At 41.1% G+C, this 17,227-nt stretch overlaps 1 protein-coding gene and 1 pseudogene across 4 annotated transcripts in view; one reads left to right on the top strand and one right to left on the bottom strand.

The window, feature by feature from the left end:
• The window catches only part of MRPL22 (mitochondrial ribosomal protein L22), a 49,379-nt gene that overhangs the window by 12,191 nt on the left and 19,961 nt on the right, over positions 1-17,227 (top strand). For all 4 annotated transcript variants that reach the window (XM_021076707.1, XM_021076705.1, XM_021076706.1 and 1 more), the window contains exon 3: positions 16,303-16,438. In XM_021076707.1, coding sequence (XP_020932366.1) covers positions 16,303-16,438 — 136 coding nt within the window. The remainder of the gene's footprint in view (positions 1-16,302; positions 16,439-17,227) is intronic.
• LOC100524718 lies at positions 2,911-7,247 on the bottom strand (annotated as a pseudogene).

Raw genomic sequence — 17,227 nt, 5'->3', positions numbered from 1 at the left:
GATAGAGAACCTGCACCACAGCAGGTTAGGTAACATTTAGGTTCAGGGAAGTTCAAAGAGTTTTGTGGCAGTAGCTAGAGAGAATTGGTCAGGGAATGGATTATTTTAAGTTGAGAAGTACTAGAGGTTATTTTTTTGCTGATGGGAGCAAAGAATTGTTGGAGCAGTGCCCTTGAGTGGGTGGGAAGGAGTGGGATCTAGAAAGCAGAGGATGAGAGTAGTCCTCGGTAGGGCATAGATTTGCATTCTTCGTAACAACTGAAGGCAGTCAGTGTGTGTGGACATGGATGCAGGTGGGTATTTAGATTAGGTGGCAGGAGCTTGTAGGAGTTCTCTTCTGATTGTTCAGTTTTCTCAGCGAGAAGGCATAGTTTTTAGCGGAGACTGAGGACGAGGGAGGAGACGTAGGAAGTTTAACTAGCAAGGAAGAGGGATGAAGTATGTCTGCAGGGTCTAGGAGAGTAAACAGACTAGAGAAATACCAGTTGGAATGCCAAGCAGCCTTAAGGGCCCACTTGGGGTTTATGAATAAAGCAGAGTGAGAAAATCTGATTTATCAACCATCCACATGCGAATATTGTAATAACAGGAACAGAGATGTCATGCTCCCTGGTCTGCGCAGACTAGCTCTGTTTTGTGTTTGTTTGTTTTTAAGGCTGCTTTAGCTAACAGTGACTTCCAATTGGGAGCAGTTTTGTCCCTCACTCCACCAAGGAGATATTTGACTATGTCTGGAGACGTCTTTGGTTGTCGCAAGGCAACAGGTGCCACAGGCATCTAGTGGGTGAAGGTGAGGGATGCTACTCAGCATCCTGTGAGGAAGGCACAGGGCAGCCTCCACAACAAAGAGTGACCTGCCTGAAAAGTCAGTAGTGCCCAGGGCGAGCAACTGAGCTGTTAATGGTCCAGACTTGCTGGGATTTTACGTTTTTTGTTTGCTAAACTTTTGTTTCCTTGTTTGATTGTCCTTGACTTTCACAAAGTAAAATTATATTGAGTTATGAGAATACGCATATCACTTCAGCCCTTTATTTTAGATTTTAATTAAAGCAAGAGGAAGGATGTTCTTTTTATTCAGTCTCAAGTGTGGGATTAACTTAATGTTATCTGAAGTAAATTTGGGACAAAGAATTTTTTACCTTGATGCATCTATAATAGCGTGATTTTCTTAAGATTGAGCCTGAGGCGAATAATATCTTCACTTGGGACTTGGGTATACTTTGTACTAAATTTCAAAATGAACTTTGAGTAACAAAGAGGGAGTATTAGTTCTGTCAAATTGTGACTTTGCAAACTTACAGATACAGACTGAGTTAACTCTTAATCCTAAAATTTGGTTTGTTATCTCCTGCTCTTCAATACCAAATGACTATGGGCGGAATTTGAAAAGTGGTACTGAAACCTAATCTTCAAGTATTGGTAGGTAGAAATCACTAGAATAATGAGACTAAGGAGATTCATATGCTAGCTCCAGCACACCATCCACTTTCTGCTTGAACTCTGGCAGTCTCACCATGGGTGGGTCCCTGTGTGTGTTTTGTGTACAAGTGCTCTGTAATGCTGATTCATGCCTGCCTTCCTTCACCGGATTTGCAGAGATACAACGAAGCGAAACGGATTTGACTTTCTTGGTAAATGAAAACATACAGTAAATATTAGTAGTGATATTTGAATTTCAAAATGATAAAAGTTGATCCTGGTTGCCTTTCAGTGTTCTTTTTTTGTTTGTTTTTGGTTTTTGCTTTTTAGGGCCTCACCTGCAGCATATGTAAGTTCCCAGGCTAGGAGTTGAATCTGAGCTATAGCTGTCAGCCTACACCACAGCTCACAGCAATGCCGGATCTTTAACCCACTGAGCAAGGCCAGGAATGGAACCCGCAACCTCATGGTTCCTAGTGAATTCATTTCCGCTGTGTCACGACGGGAACTCTGCCTTTCAGTGGTTTTTTTTTTTTTTTTTTTTTTTTAAAAGAACTTTAGAATGCTAACAGTGGAGTTCCCGTCGTGGCGCAGTGGTTAACGAATCCGACTAGGAACCATGAGGTTGCGGGTTCGGTCCCTGCCCTTGCTCAGTGGGTTAACGATCCGGCGTTGCCGTGAGCTGTGGTGTAGGTTGCAGACGCGGCTCGGATCCCAAGTTGCTGTGGCTCTGGCGTAGGCCGGTGGCTACGGCTCCGATTCGACCCCTAGCCTGGGAACCTCCATATGCCGCAGGAGCGGCCCAAGAAATAGCAACAACAACAACAACAACAAAAAAACAAAAGACAAAAAATAAAAAAATTAAAAAAAAAAAAGAATGCTAACAGTAAGCTAGAGTTCTAGGCAGATATATTTACTTATTTATTTAGTTTTTGCTTTTTTTTTTTTTTTTTAGGGCCAAACTTGCAGTATATGGAAGTTCCCAGGCTAGGGGTTGAATTGGAGCTACAGCTGCTGACCTGCACCACAGCCACAGTCACATAGGATCCCAGCTGCATCTACGACCTACACCATAGCTCATGGCAGCGCTGGATCCCCGACCCACTGAGCAAGGCCAGGGATCAAACCTGCATCCTCATGGATACCAGTCAGATTTGATTCCACTGCGCCACAATGGGAACTCCAAGATTTAAAACTTAAAATTTGTTTGAAAATAATATTAAAGAAGGAAATGAATCCTAGCAATAACCTGTGGTATCATTTGTTAATTCCACCAACTTGCTTTTGTTGAATTTGTTTTCTCTAGTGACTCTTCGCAGGCTTTCTTTCTTTCTTTCTTTTTTTTTTTTTTTGTCTTTTGTCTTTGTAGAGCCACACCCGTGGCATATGGAGGTTCCCAGGCTAGGGGTCCAACTGGAGCTGTAGCTGCTGGCCTGTGCCAGAGCCACAGCAATGCCAGATCCGAGCCACATCTGCGACCTGCACCACACCTCATGGCAACACCAGATCCTTAACCCACTGAGCTAGGCCAGGGATCAAACTGGCAACTTCATAGTTCCTAGTCGGATTTGTTTTTGTTGCACCACGATGGGAACTCCCACAGGCTTTCTTATAAAAATTTCTCATAAAAACCTACAGTTTTGAATTAGTTTTATTTTCAGTTGTACTTCATGGTCAGTTCATTTCTTGCTTTAATTCAGTGTTATTCCAACTGTTAGCCAGGAGAGGGTGCACACAACCTTTATGGTTTAATACACTTCTGCATTAAGTACCCCGTTTGGAATACTATTTTAATTTAATTTGATTACAGTTGTGTAGTATTTGCATGATAATTCATTTTATGAATCATTTGAGCCCTGAAAGTTTTGTAGGTATTTAGAAAGCTTTGTAATTATTAATCCATAATGTGTTTAATTTATTAAGCATTATATTTAATTCACTGAATGTGTATTGAGGATTTGAGAAGTATAAGGCATTGTGCTAGACATGGGGGATACAGACAGCATGGGCCTCACCTTCAAGCAGCCTTTCAGACTGTTTAGTATAGTAGTGGTTTCATTGAAGTATTAGATAGAAGCCAAGGCATTGATATTTCTGTAACCATGGATTAGAGGTAGAATTCAGGTTTGGAGAAGGCTTGGAGTTGAAGTACTCCAGTTTCTCTTCTTGTAGATAAAGAAGTTGAGGCTCAGAGAGGTGACAAACTTAGTGTACTCACAAATTACAACTTCATAGAAACATGATGATTATAAATATAAGAAGAAGGTTTGAAATCATGTAATACAAAGTTTGCAGTTCATAGTGTTTATTTTTTGGAGAACAGGAGAGAGGAACTGTTTAGAGGGTCTAATTTAAAATTGATGCTAACTACCATTGTTTATCATGTGCTAACTCTGTAGGGTGTTGTGCTTTAATTTAAAGTGTGTATATATAAGCTAATTACATATTTTGTGTGAGAATTTGCGAATATACAACAACTTTGAATATTTAAGTCTGGGTTATATGTGCCAGATATTGTCCTTGGTGCTAGAACAAGGAAGGATGTTTTACTTGCCCTTGAGATGCTCAAATCTATACACTTACTACCAGAACTCCTCCTTCTACAGCCAGCTTACTGTAGCGTAGGAGTAGGCCAACTCATTGCTGTATGGCCGGCAAGAACAAACTACGAAGGCAAATGGGGTGAATGGTTGTCTGAGAGAAGGGATCAGGTTCACACTGAGGTGCTTAGTGCTCCACAGTGAGGTGACATTTGAGCTGGGACTTCGAATAGGACAAGTGTTTCATTCAGGAGATAATGAAGAGAAAACAACATTAGCAGAAGTGTAAAGATAAGAAAGTGTGTGGCTTGTTCAGGGAACAGCGAATGTTGGTGTGCCTAGACCTTCAGGTACATAAGCCAAGACAGACGGGTTGGGGTTAGATTATGAAAAGCTTTCTCTTGTCTTGTTGAGGAGTTTGGATTCTATAGTCTGAGCAGTAGGGAAGCACCAAGGTTCACTGTGTTCTTTGGATATATTCAGATGTGTACCAAAGTGGACAACATGCTGAACCCTCATGAACCTGTCACCGAATTCCAGCAGTTATTAGCTCATGGCCTGTCTAGTTTTCTTTTTTTATATTTAGCCCATGCTCTTGCCCATCATATTTTGAAACAAATCCCAGGTAGTATATTATTTTATCCATAAATATTTCACTATATATCTCATTAAAAATTATCAACTGTCTAGTTAATGTTCAAATTATCAGTGATTAATTAACTTTTTACATACATTATTTTTACTTATTTATTTATTTTGAATTTCTCATTTGAAACATTGCTATTCATTTTTTAAAGTCTTTCTTTATAAGCAACAGATTTTAGCATTGGTGTCAATTTGGGCTGGAAAGAAACTCCCTAAACAACATCCCTCCAGAAGACAACAATGATGTTCATTCCTCCAAACAACCAAATTCAAAGTCTACCAAAACAAGAACAAAAGAAGCCTACACAGAAAAAAAAAAAATCACTTTATAGGGGTTCAGTGCATTTAGCAGCAGCCTTCACTGTGCTGTCTAATTATCCTTCAGCTGACTTTCAAAAAAAATAACACCCTAGCTCATCAAAATATACATTTTTCCATTTGTTTTTTATATGAAAAAATAATTAAAAAATGGAAACTTGAAGGAATTCAGTCAGTTGCTTGACTCGTTTCGCTATCATGTACAGAATAAGAAGGTCAGGAAGGCTCTTTGCAGCACACGTGATTATGGGAAACTGATTTTCAAGGTTGAGCTTTCTTCCAAACAGTGTAAAATACCCACAGTTCCAAATATGAAGGGACACAGATGATCTTCGAGAATTCCACAGGACAATACAGGTGCCCCAGCTATTCTTCATAGAGTGACAGAGCTTCCGTCAAATTGACACAGTTCCCCTGTGAAATATTTCCCATCCTGTTTTAATACTTTCATTGAGAGGTCAAGAATCAATGAGAAACTCCCATGTGGAATCTTCTTGTGGAGATGTGGCGATTGGAACAGCTGTCAAATCATTAATCACATAATCAAACTCTCTCCCTTCTTTGGCATAGTTCTTCAGAACTGGAATACAGTCTAATATTAGAACCCGATAGCAGTCTCCTTTAAGATCGTCTAAGATCTTTTTTTTCTCAGGTGTTTCTTACCTCTGTCAATCACCATTTGTCGCTGTCTACCATAGTGACCATCTTTGGTTTCATCTTGACTATTTACATAATATGCCCCCATGTCCACCTCCCAGAATCAGTACATCTTGGCCAGTGTAATCTTTGCCACTGCCCATGATGGCATGGATATACGCCAAATCACTTTCTGCCAAATTAACATCCTCACTGAGGATAGGAACATTTCCAAACTGTTCTGAGTGTAAAATCTTATCGGAGCTACAACTTCTGGCCCACATCACAGCCACAGCAACTCAGGATCCAACCACGTCTGCAGCCTATACCATAGTTCACAGCAATGCCATATCCTAACCCACTGAGCAAGGCCAGGGATTGAACCCGAGTCCTCATGGATACTACTTGGGTTCATTAACCACTGAGCCATGACAGGAACTCCTCTTTCTTCTACTTTGTTCAAAAGCCTGTCGGCCTCTTTGCCTTGCACATTACTGTCGTAACCCCGAAGGTCCGGCAACACCAATCCATGTGGCTAAATTCTCAAATTGGCGAACGTGCTATTTTTGTTGATGTTGGTCACTAAATACCCACTGACTCTGTCATCCCCTGCTCTTGGAGAATGGACTGGAGGCCTTTCAGAATGGTCTTGCCATCAGCTTTGGCGCCAAGCGTGAAGTCGAGGGTGCTGTGCTGTGCTGCTGCCATAGTGAGGCGAGCCCCTGTGCCATGCCTAGGGAAGGTAGCCGGGGAGACTGGGGGACCACACAGCATGTCAGGCAGGGAGTGCCTATGTACATTCTTTTCAAATATTCTTTTCCATCATGGTCTATCCCAGAAGATTGGGTATAGTTCCTTATGCTACATAATAGGACTTTGCTGTCTGTCTATTCTAAATGTAATAGCTTGTATCTACTAATCCCAAACTCCCAGTCCATCCCACTCTCTTCTCCCTCCTCCTTGGCATCAAGTCTGTTGTCTGTGTCTGTGAGTCTGGATAACTTTTCTGTTTTTAAAATTATAGTAGTAGTCTACACTTAAAGAAGTCCCTTTAACATTTCTTGTAAGGTCAGTTGAGTGGTGATGAACCCTTTTAGCGCTTGCTTATCTGGAAAACATTTATTTCTCCTTCAATTCTGGATGATAACTTTGCCAAGTATTCTTAGTTGGAAGTTTTTTCTTTTAGCATTTTAAATATTTCATGCTGCTCCCTTCTGGCTTGCAAAATTTGTGCTGAAAAAAAATCTGCCTGTAGTCTTATGGGGGTTTCCTTGTTTGTAACAGAGCGTTTTTGTTTGATGCTTTTAATCTTCTCTCTTTGTCTTTAACTTTTTATATTTTAGTTATAATGTGTCTTGGTTTGGGTCTTTTTGGGTTCATCTTACTTGGAACTCTCCAGGCTTCTTGGATCTGGGTGTCTTTTTCCTTCCCCAAGGTAGGCAAGTTTTCAGCCATTATTTCTTCAAATAAGACTTCTGCCCTCTTTGTTTCTCCTTCTGGAAGCCCTAAAAGGTGAACATTAGTCTGTTTGATATTGTCCCATAATCCTCTTTAAACTGTCCTCACATCTTTCTGTTCTTTTTCTTTTTGCTGCTCTGACTAGGTGAGTTCTACTGCCTTTTCTTCAAGTTGACTGATTCTGTCTTCTTTCATTCTTTCTTGCTTCATCTTGTCTGCTCTTGAATGCCTCTAGTGTGTTTTCCATTTTGCTTATTATGTTCTTTAGCTTGTGATTTCTGCATGGTGTTTTCTTGTATTTTCCATCTCTTGAACAAAGTTTTCACTGTCTTCATCCATCTGTCTTCCTAGTTCAGTGAGCATCTTTATGATCATTACTTTGAACTTCTTATCAGGTGAATTACTTATCTTTGTTTCATTAATGTGTTTTTCCTAAGATTTTATCTTGTTAACTCATTTGGAACATATTCCTCTGTTTCTTCATTTTCCTTGATTCTCTGTGTTGATTCTATATAGTAGAAAAACCATCCACTTTTCTTAGTCTTGAAGGAGTGGCCTTGTGTTCTCAGATCCAAACAATCTGGAGGTGCCCCCTGGGCAGCAGTCTCAAGGCTCAGGATACACTGTTCAGATGCATGTATAAGCTCCTTTCTTGGGAGATATTGGTGGACTGGAGCAAGGCAGAGAGGGAGAGCCCCAAGATAGTGTCTACAGCCTCCATTCTTGTGAGCATCTCCATAGGCCACCGAATGTGCCAGACTTGAAGCCTGACACTTAGTCCAAAGCTCCAGGACAGGCACAGTGGCCTCTTTGATACAAACACCGGGGGGTGGGGGGCGGTATGTGCCCCCACTGTCTGCACAGTCTCCTGCCAAGAACCATCCCTCCCCAGTTACCACAGTCCCATGAGACCCCAGAACACAAGCCCTTCCTGCCACTAGGGACAGGTGATCAAAGGGCATCCTCTGGATGTTGGTTGCAGAAACTGCACCAGACACATGTAAAGCTGTCCTCTAGAGACACTGGTGCTTTGGAGCATGGCAGAGGGTGAGTGCAAAGATAGTGGCAATATTTTCTCCCCCTTTGGAAAGGATTACAGCAGCCTCTAGGTAAGAATTGTTTAATTAGAAACCTGCCCCAGGCCACAGTCATGATGATTAGCTATTAGACCTCCTTCACAGAAAGACAGAGCTCAAAAGTCTTTTGCCTCTTGTGCTCTAGGGTGGCAGCTCTTTAAAAACTCTTTCTCCAGTGGTTACAGTCCTATGGGACCCACAGGTGTAAGCCCCACTGGTCCTCAGAGCCAGATGATGTAGAAGTGTCCCTTAGCAGCAGTCACAAAAATCAGGGTACACGAGAGGGTTATGAGCTCCTTTCTGGGTGGTACCTATTATTATAGTCCCATGTGACCAAGAACGCAAGCTCCCCTGACCTCCAGAGCCAGGTAGTCAAGAGTTATTTTCTGGGTGACAGCTGCAAAAATTGGGATACAAGAGAGATGTAAAGGATCCCTTATGGGATATACCGGTGCTCTGGAGGAAGAGAGCAAAGATGATGCCCATGTTTCTCCATCCCCAGAGAATGTTCCAGCTGGCTTCTAGATACATATGTTAAATTAGATGCCTGCCCTCAGGCTGAGGTTTTAATATAAGCACATAAGCCCCCTTTAAATCTGGGCATGATCAGCTACCTCTGAACTGGACATTGGGGTGGGTGAGTATGAGCTCTTTAAGAGGTGTTTCTCTGATTGTCTCTGTCTCATGGGTCTCAGACCATGAGCTCCATTGATTTTCAAAATTAGATGTGCTGGGGGCTCAGCTGTCAAGTGTGTGTCTTCAAAGACTCAGTGCCAGAGTTCCTGACGTGGCTCAGCAGTAAGGAACCTGACTAGTGTCCATGAGGACATGGGTTCTGTCCCTGGCCTTGCTCAGTTGGTTAAGGATCTGGTGTTGCTGTGAGCTGTGGTGTAGGTTACAGATGTGGCTTGGATCCTGCATTGCTGTGGCTGTGGTGTAGGCTGGCAGCTGCAGCTCTGATTTGACCCCTAGCCTGTGAACTTACATATGCCATGAGTGTGGCCCTAAAAAGACTAAAACAAACAAACAAAAAATTGCAGTGCCCAATGTGAGGTTTGAAGTCTTTGTTTTTCGGGGAGAATCTGTGGGTTTTGAGTTCCCTGCCATTCGTGGAATTGGCATGCTGGGGATGGGGTTTGTGAGCCGTCCTCTCCTACTCACTTTATTTTTTGTTTGTTTATAGATGTATTTATTATATATATATTTTTATTACTCAATGAATTTACTACATTTATAGTTGTACAATGATCATCGCAATCCAATTTTATAGGATTTCCATCCCACAACCCCAGCGCATCCCCCCACCCCCCAAACTGTCTCCTTTGGAAACCATACGTTTTTCAAAGTCTGTGAGTCAGTATCTGTTCTGCAAAGAAGTTCATTGTGTCCTTTTTTCAGATTCCACGTGTCAGTGATACCATTTGATGCTGGTGTCTCGTTGTTTGACTGACTTTACTTAGCATAATTTCTAGGTCCATCCATGTTGCTAAAAATGCTGGTATTTCGTTCATTTTAATGGCTGAGTAATATTCCATTGTGTATATGTACCACATCTTCTTGATCCACTCCTCTGTCAATGGACGTTTAGGTTGTTTCCATGTTTTGGCTGTTGCAAATAGTGCTGCAGTGAACACGGGAGTTCATGTGTCTTTGCGAGGCATGGTTTTCTCTGGATAGATGCCCAGGAGTGGGACTGCTGGATCAAATGGTAGTTCTATGTTTAGTTTTCTGAGGAATCTCCATACTGCTTTCCACAGTGGTTGCACCAATTTACAATCCCACCAACAGTGTACTAGGGTTCCTTTTTCTCCACACCCTCTCTAGCACTTCTTATTTGTAGACTTTTGGATGATGGCCATTCTGGCTGGTGTAAGGTGGTACCTCATAGTGGTTTTGATTGGCATTTCTCTAATAATGAGTGATGTTGAACATCTTTTCATGTGTTTTTTGGCCATCCGTATGTCTTCTTTGGAGAATTGTCTGTTGAGATCTTCTGCCCATTTTTTTGATGGGGTTGTTTGTTGTTTTGGTATTGAGTTATAAGAGGTGTTTATAAATTTTGGAGATGAATCCCTTGTCAGTCGCTTCATTTGCAAAGATTTTCTCCCATTCTGTGGGTTGTCTTTTTGTTTTGTTTAGGGTTTCCTTTGCTGTGGAGAAACTTTTAAGTTTGATTAGGTCCCATTTGTTTATTTTTGTTTTTATTGTCATTACTCTAGGAGGTGGATCTGAGAAGATGTTGCTGTCGCTTATGTCAGAGAGTGTTTGGCCTGTTTTCCTCTAAGAGTTTTATAGTGTCTGTTCTTATATCTAGGTCTTTAATCTATTTTGAGTTTATTTTTGTGTATGGTGTTAGGGAGTGTTCTGATTTCATTTTTTTTCCATGCGGCTGTCCAGTTTTCCCAGCACCACTTACTGAACAAGCTGTCCTTTCTCCATTGTATATTCTTGCCTCCTTTGTCATAGATTAGTTGGCTGTCCTACTCACTTTAATATAGTTTTCTTCTTGTTTGCCTGATATATAGTTGTCACTCAGTCAGCCTTTAGTTTTTTAAAAGAGGAAGTTGTTTCATATATAGCGAGAGACTCTTGTGTGTCTGTGGAGGGAGGTGAATTTAGGACCTTCCTGTGTTGCCATCTTGATCTGAAACCTCTTCTCTGGTGTGCAGCAGGAGGCAGAGAGGAGCACTCCCAGCCTGAGCCCCGAGAAGAGGTGTCCTCTGATTGTTCTTCTCTCCTTGGAATCTGTTTCCACTCAGCCTCATAATGACCAGTAGCGCTAACTTCTTTAAGTTGAAAAGAAAGGGTGCTAGTCAGTAAAAAGAATGCATATGAAAGAAGAAATCTCACTGAAAAAGTAAATATATAGTGAAGATTGTAGATTAATGACTTAAAAAGCTAGTATGAAGGTTAAAAGATGAAAGAAGTAAAAATAACTATGATTACAATAATTAGTCAAGTGGTACACAAGATAAAAAGATGTAAAATGTGATGTCAGAAACATAAAATGTAGAGGGCAGAGTAAAGATACTGAGTTTTAGCATGGGATCGTACTTGAGTTAACAGCTTAAAACAGGGTGTTATAAGGTGTTATGTGTAAGCCTTACGGTAACCACAACACAATAGCCTGTAGTAAATACACAAAAGATACAGAGCAAGGAATGTAAACATACCACTGAAGTCATCAAACCGGAATGAAAAGAGCAGGAGAAGAAGAAAGGTGCAGAGAAGAACCCCAGAAACATCTAGAAACAATGAACAAAATGGCAGTAAGCACATACCTATCATTAGTTACTTTAAATATAAATGGACTAAGTTCTCCAATAAAAAGACATAGAGTGATTGAAGGGGTTAAAAAAAACCCAAGACTGATCTGTATGCTGCCTACAAGAGACACTTTAGATGGAAGGACACACACAGATGAAAGTGAAGGGATGGAAAAACATAGTCGGTGCAATGGAAACCAAAAGAAAACTGGAGTAGCTATACTTATATCAGATAAAACAGACTTTTGGAGTTCGCTTTTGTGGCTCAGGAAGTTAAGGACCCAGTGTAGTCTTCATCAGGGTGAGGGTTCGATCCCTGGGCTCACTCAGTGGGTTAAAGATCTGGTGTTGCTGCCAGCTGCGGTATAGGTTGCAGATGCAGCTTGGATCCAGTCTTGCTGTGGCGGTGGCCTAGGCCTACAGTTGGAGCTCCAGTTCGATCCCTGGCCTGGGAACTTCCATGTGCCACAGTGTGGCTATAAAAAGAAAAAAAATCAATGGACTTAAGGCAGAGACTGTAATAAAGAGACAAGTGTGTTATATGATAAAGGGGTTAATAACACAACAGGTTGTGACATTTGTAAGTATTTATGCACCTAAGAAAGGAGCACCTAAACATATAAAACAAATATTAGCAGATCTAAAGGGAAAAATAGAGAGCTGTGCATAGTAGGGGACTTTAATAGCTTAATATCATCAATGGATAGATCATCCAGACAGAAATTCAATAGGGAAACTACAACCTTAAGCGATATGTAGGTCAGATGGACTTAAAAGGGTTTTACAGAACATCCGATCCTAAAGCAACAATACATATTCCTCTCAAGTGTACATGGAACATTTTCCAAGATAGATGCTTCTGTTAGGCCACCAAACAAGGCTTAATAAATTTAAAAGGATTGAAATCATATCAAAGATCTTTTCTGACCACAGTGGTATGAAACTAAAAATTAATTACATGAAGAGAACTAGAAAATTCACAACATGTGGAGATCAAACAGTATGCTACTGAATAACCAATAGATGAAAGAAGAAATAAAAAAATTTATGGGATGAAGCAAAAGAAGTTCTAAGAAGGACATTGTTAGTGATAAATGCCTACCTCAAGAAATAAGAAAAGTCTAAAACAACCTACCTCTACACCTCAAGGAACTAGAAGAACATCCTGCTGTATATCACTGGGAACTATGTCTGGTCACTTGTGATGGAGCATGATAATGTGAGAAATAAGAATGTATACGTGTATGTGTGACTGGGTCACCTTGCTGTGCAGTAGAAAACTGACAGGACACTGTAAATCAGCTATAATGGAAAAAATAAAAATCATTATATATAAAAGAAATTAGAAGAACAAATGAAGCCCAGAGTTAGTAGAAAGGAAGGAACTGACAAAGATTAGAGTAGAAATAAGTGAACAGGAAACTAAAGATAGAAAAGATAAATAAAACTAAGAGCTAAAAAATAAATAAATAAATAAATAAATAAATAAAGGAGTTCCCATCGTGGCGCAGTGGTTGACGAATCCGACTAGGAACCATGAGGTTGCGGGTTCGGTCCCTGCCCTTGCTCAGTGTGTTGACGATCTGGCGTTGCCATGAGCTGTGGTGTAGGTTGCAGACTCGGCTCGGATCCTGCGTTGCTGTGGCTCTGGTGTAGACTGGTGTCTACGGCTCCGATTAGACCCCTAGCCTGGGAATCTCCATATGCCGCGGAATCGGACCAAGAAATAGCAAAAAAAAAAAAAAAAACCCTAAGAGCTGATTCTTTGAAAAGATTAAGAAAAAAAAAATAGCAAAAAAAAGCTGACAAGCCTTTAGCTAGGCTCAACAAGCAAAAAGAGAGAGGACTCTAATAAATAAAATTAGAAATGGAAGAGAAGATGTGATAATGATACCACAGAAATAGAAAGGATCGTGGAATTCCTGTTGTGGTCCGGCAGGTTGAGAACCCAGCCTAGTGTCTGTGAGAATGCAGGTTTGATCACTGGACTCGCTCAGTGGATTAAGGATCTGGTGTTGCTGCAAGCTGCAGTGTAGGTCACAGATGTGGCTCTGATCTGGCATTGCTGTGGATTTGGTGTAAGCCAGCAGCTGCAGCTACAGTTCAACTTCTAGCCTAGGAACTTTCATATGCTGCAGGTGTGGCTGTTAAATTAACAAAAAAAAAAAAGGAGTTCCCGTCGTGGCGCAGTGGCTAATGAATCCAACTAAGAACCATGAGGTTGCAGTTTCGATCCCTGTCCTTGCTCAGTGGGTTAAGGATCCAGCGTTGCCGTGAGCTGTGGTGTAGGTCGCAGATGCGGCTCGGATCCCAAGTTGCTGTGGCTCTGGTGTAAGCTGGCAGCTACAGCTCTGATTGGACCCCCAGCCTGGGAACCTCCATATGCCGCAGGAGCAGCCCAAGAAATGGCAAAAAGACCAAAAAGACCAAAAAGACCAAAAAAAAAATGAGTTCCTGTTGTTGTGGCTCAGCAGGTTAAGAACCTAACTAGTATCTATGAGGCTGAGGGCTTGATCCCTGGCCTCTGTAAGTAGGTTACAAATCCGGCGTTGCCATGAGCTGCAATGTAGTTTGCAAACATGGCTCAGATACTGTGTTGCTGTGGCTGTGGTGTAGGCTGGCAGCTGCAGCTCTGACTGGACCCCTAGCCTGGGAAATTCCATATGCCATGGGTGTGGCCCTAAAAAAGACAAACAAATGAAAGGATAAGAGACTACTATGAATAATTATATGCCAACAAATTGGGCAAATTAGAAGAAATGGATAAATTCCTAGAAACATACAACTCACTAAGATTGAATCATGATGAAATCGGAATTTCTTTTTTTTTGTCTTTTCTAGGGCCACACCCACGGCATATGGAGGTTCCCAGGCTAGGGGTCTAATCAGAGCTGTAGCCACTGGCCTATGCCACAGCCACAGAACGCAGAATCCGAGCTGCGTCTGCTGCCTGTACCATGACTCACGGCAACGCCGGATCCTTAACCCATCTAGTGAGGCCAGGGACCGAACCCACAAGCTCATGGTTCCTAGTTGGATTTGTTAACCACTGAGCCATGACGGGAGCTCCTGAAATAGGAAATTTAAGCAGACGGATTATTAGATTGGAGATTAAGTCAGTACTCAAAAGCCTTCCAAGAAATAAAAGTCCAGGACTAGATGGCTTCCCTGGTAAATTCTACCAAACATTCAAAGGAGAATTAAAACTATTTTAAAGCTCTTTGAAAACTGGAAAGTACAGAATTCTTCCAAGAACATTTTAAGAGGCCAGCATTATCCTGTCCGATTTTAACCGGACAAGGGTGCCACACCCAGAAAATTATAGCTCACTGTCCCTGATGAACATAGATGCAAAATCCTCAGCAAATTCTTAGCAAACTGAATTCAACAATACATTAAAAGGATCGTACACCATCATCAAGTGGGATTTATTCCAAAAATTTAAGGATGGTTTAACATCTACAAACAAGTCAATGACCACTCAGTGCAGTTCACTACATTAACAAAATAAAGGCTAAAAATCATAAGATCATCTCTGTGGATTCAGGAAAAGCATTTGACAAAACTCAACATCCGTTTATGGTAAAAACTCTCAACAAAGCACATACTGAGTGGACATACTCAGCACAGTGGAGGCCATATATGACAAGTCCATAGCTAACCTCATACTCAGTGGTGAAGAGCTGAAAACTTTCCCTCTAAGGTCAGGAACAAGAAGATGATGTGTCCTCTTGCTATTTTTATTCCACATAGTAGTCCAAGTTCTTAGCTGCAGAAATTAGACAAGAAAAAGAGATAAAGGTTATCCAAACTGAAAAGGAAGAAGTAAAACTATTACTATTTACATGTAACTTGGTACAAGTAGGAAAACCAAAGACTCCAAAAATCTATTAAAAGTAGGAAATGAGGGAGTTCCTGTCATGGTGCAGCGGAAACGAATCTGACTGGTATCCATGAGGATGTGGGTTCCATCCCTGGCCTTGCTCAGTGGGTCAGGGATCTGGCGTAGCCGTTAGCTGTGATGTGGGTCACAGATGCGGCTCGGATCCCACATTGCTGTGGCTGTGGTGTAGGCCAGCAGCTGTAGCTCCGTTTCCACCCGTAGCCTGGGAACTTCCATATGCCATGGGTGCAGCCCCCCCCAAAAAAAGGTAGTTAATGAATTCAGTAAAGTTGGAGGGTGCAAAATCAATACACAGAACTTTATGGTATTTCTTTATACTGATAATGAACTAGCAGGAAGATGAACTAATAAAACAATCTCTCATTTACTCTTGCATCAAAAAGAGTGAAATACAGAGTTCCTGTCATGTCTCAGAGGTTAACAAACCCGACTGGCCTCCATGAAGACACAGAGAAAGACAAATATTGTATGGTAGAACTTATATGTAGCATCTAAAAAATAAACTAGTGAATGTAACAAAAGAAGAAACAGACTCAGAGATACAGAGAATAAATGAGAGGTTACCAGTGGGGAAAGGGAAGGGGAGGAGAGGCAAAATAGGGGCAGTAAAGAGGTACAGACTACTAGGTACAAAGTAAATAAGCTGCAAGGGTGTATTATACAACACACAGAATACAGCCAGTATTTTGGAATGGAACTGAATGGAACGTAACCTTTGAAAATTGTGAATCACCCGCTGTAAACCTGAAACTTACTGTACATCAGCTATACCTCAATATAAAAAATATGTGTGGTAGGAAATTCTCTAAGAAAATAAATATTGGCCAATCAGGGCAAGAAGTCTTGGGTTAATATCTGTTTATTATTTGAATTATATAAGTTATTGAGTTTTCACTCATCTTAGCCATCAATAAACTACCTCTATGTGGTATTTTATGTAATAGTGGTCTCTCTTAATGAATACGTCTAGAAAATTAAAGCTGATGTGGTTCGGAAGATAGATAAGTTCTGAAAAAGTCTGAGTGTCTGTTGTTTTGCAGGCTTCTTTCGTCTCACAGCATTTTACCCCAGTCGCATATCCACACAAGTGCTTCCGTTGAAATATCTCGAAAATGGGAGAAGAAGAATAAAATTGTTTATCCTCCACAGCTGCCCGGAGAACCTCGAAGACCAGCTGTAAGTTTGAGGGTAGAACTAATCTCTCGATGTTGATAAAGTGCTCTTACGCTTCTGTGGCCAGCAGTGATTTATTATTCCATGTTAAGAAAAGAAAATATGTATGGCAGCTTGCTTGATCCTTTAGTCAGTACAGAAAATGTTCTAGACTTATATATATATTTTTTTTTTTTGCTTTTTTTGGGCTGCACCTGCGGCACATGGAGATTCCCAGGCTAGGGGTCGAATTGGAGCTACAGCTGCCGGCCTACACCACAGCCACAGCAACGCCAGGTCTGAGCTACCTCTTCAACCTACACCACAGTTAATGGTAACACCGGATCCATAACCCAATGAGCAAGGCCAGGGATTGAACCTGCGTCCTCATGGATCTAGTTGGGTTCGTTAACCTCTAAGACACGAAAGGAACTCCTAGATTTATCTTTTTGATAGTTAAAAAATTGTCTTTGTTTTACATATTTATTTGCCGTGACTTAACCTCCTGAATAGGGACCTTAACTCTAAAACTAAGCTAATAACTTGAGACAATTTCGACTGTTTTTTGACTTCACAAGGCTTCATAATGGAGCATGAGGAGTTGGGCTTAAACCATTGGCCAGTATTTGTTATCTATTCAACTTTACAAAGAGTGATAACCTTATTACTTAATAAAAAAATAACAATACATCATGGTGAGTCTTCTAGAATCCTTGGGGCCTGGGTGCCCTGCACTAGCCAATATTTAAATCATAAATAAGATTTTTCAGTGTTCTGTTTTTGAATATAGACAAACTGGCTTTGAGATTTTTT

The sequence above is a fragment of the Sus scrofa genome, chromosome 16, assembly GCF_000003025.6.
Source record: "Sus scrofa isolate TJ Tabasco breed Duroc chromosome 16, Sscrofa11.1, whole genome shotgun sequence".
NCBI classification, from domain to species: domain Eukaryota; kingdom Metazoa; phylum Chordata; class Mammalia; order Artiodactyla; family Suidae; genus Sus; species Sus scrofa.
The sequence above is the reverse complement of the archived record's forward strand: the minus strand, read 5'-3'. Positions and strand labels throughout refer to the sequence as shown.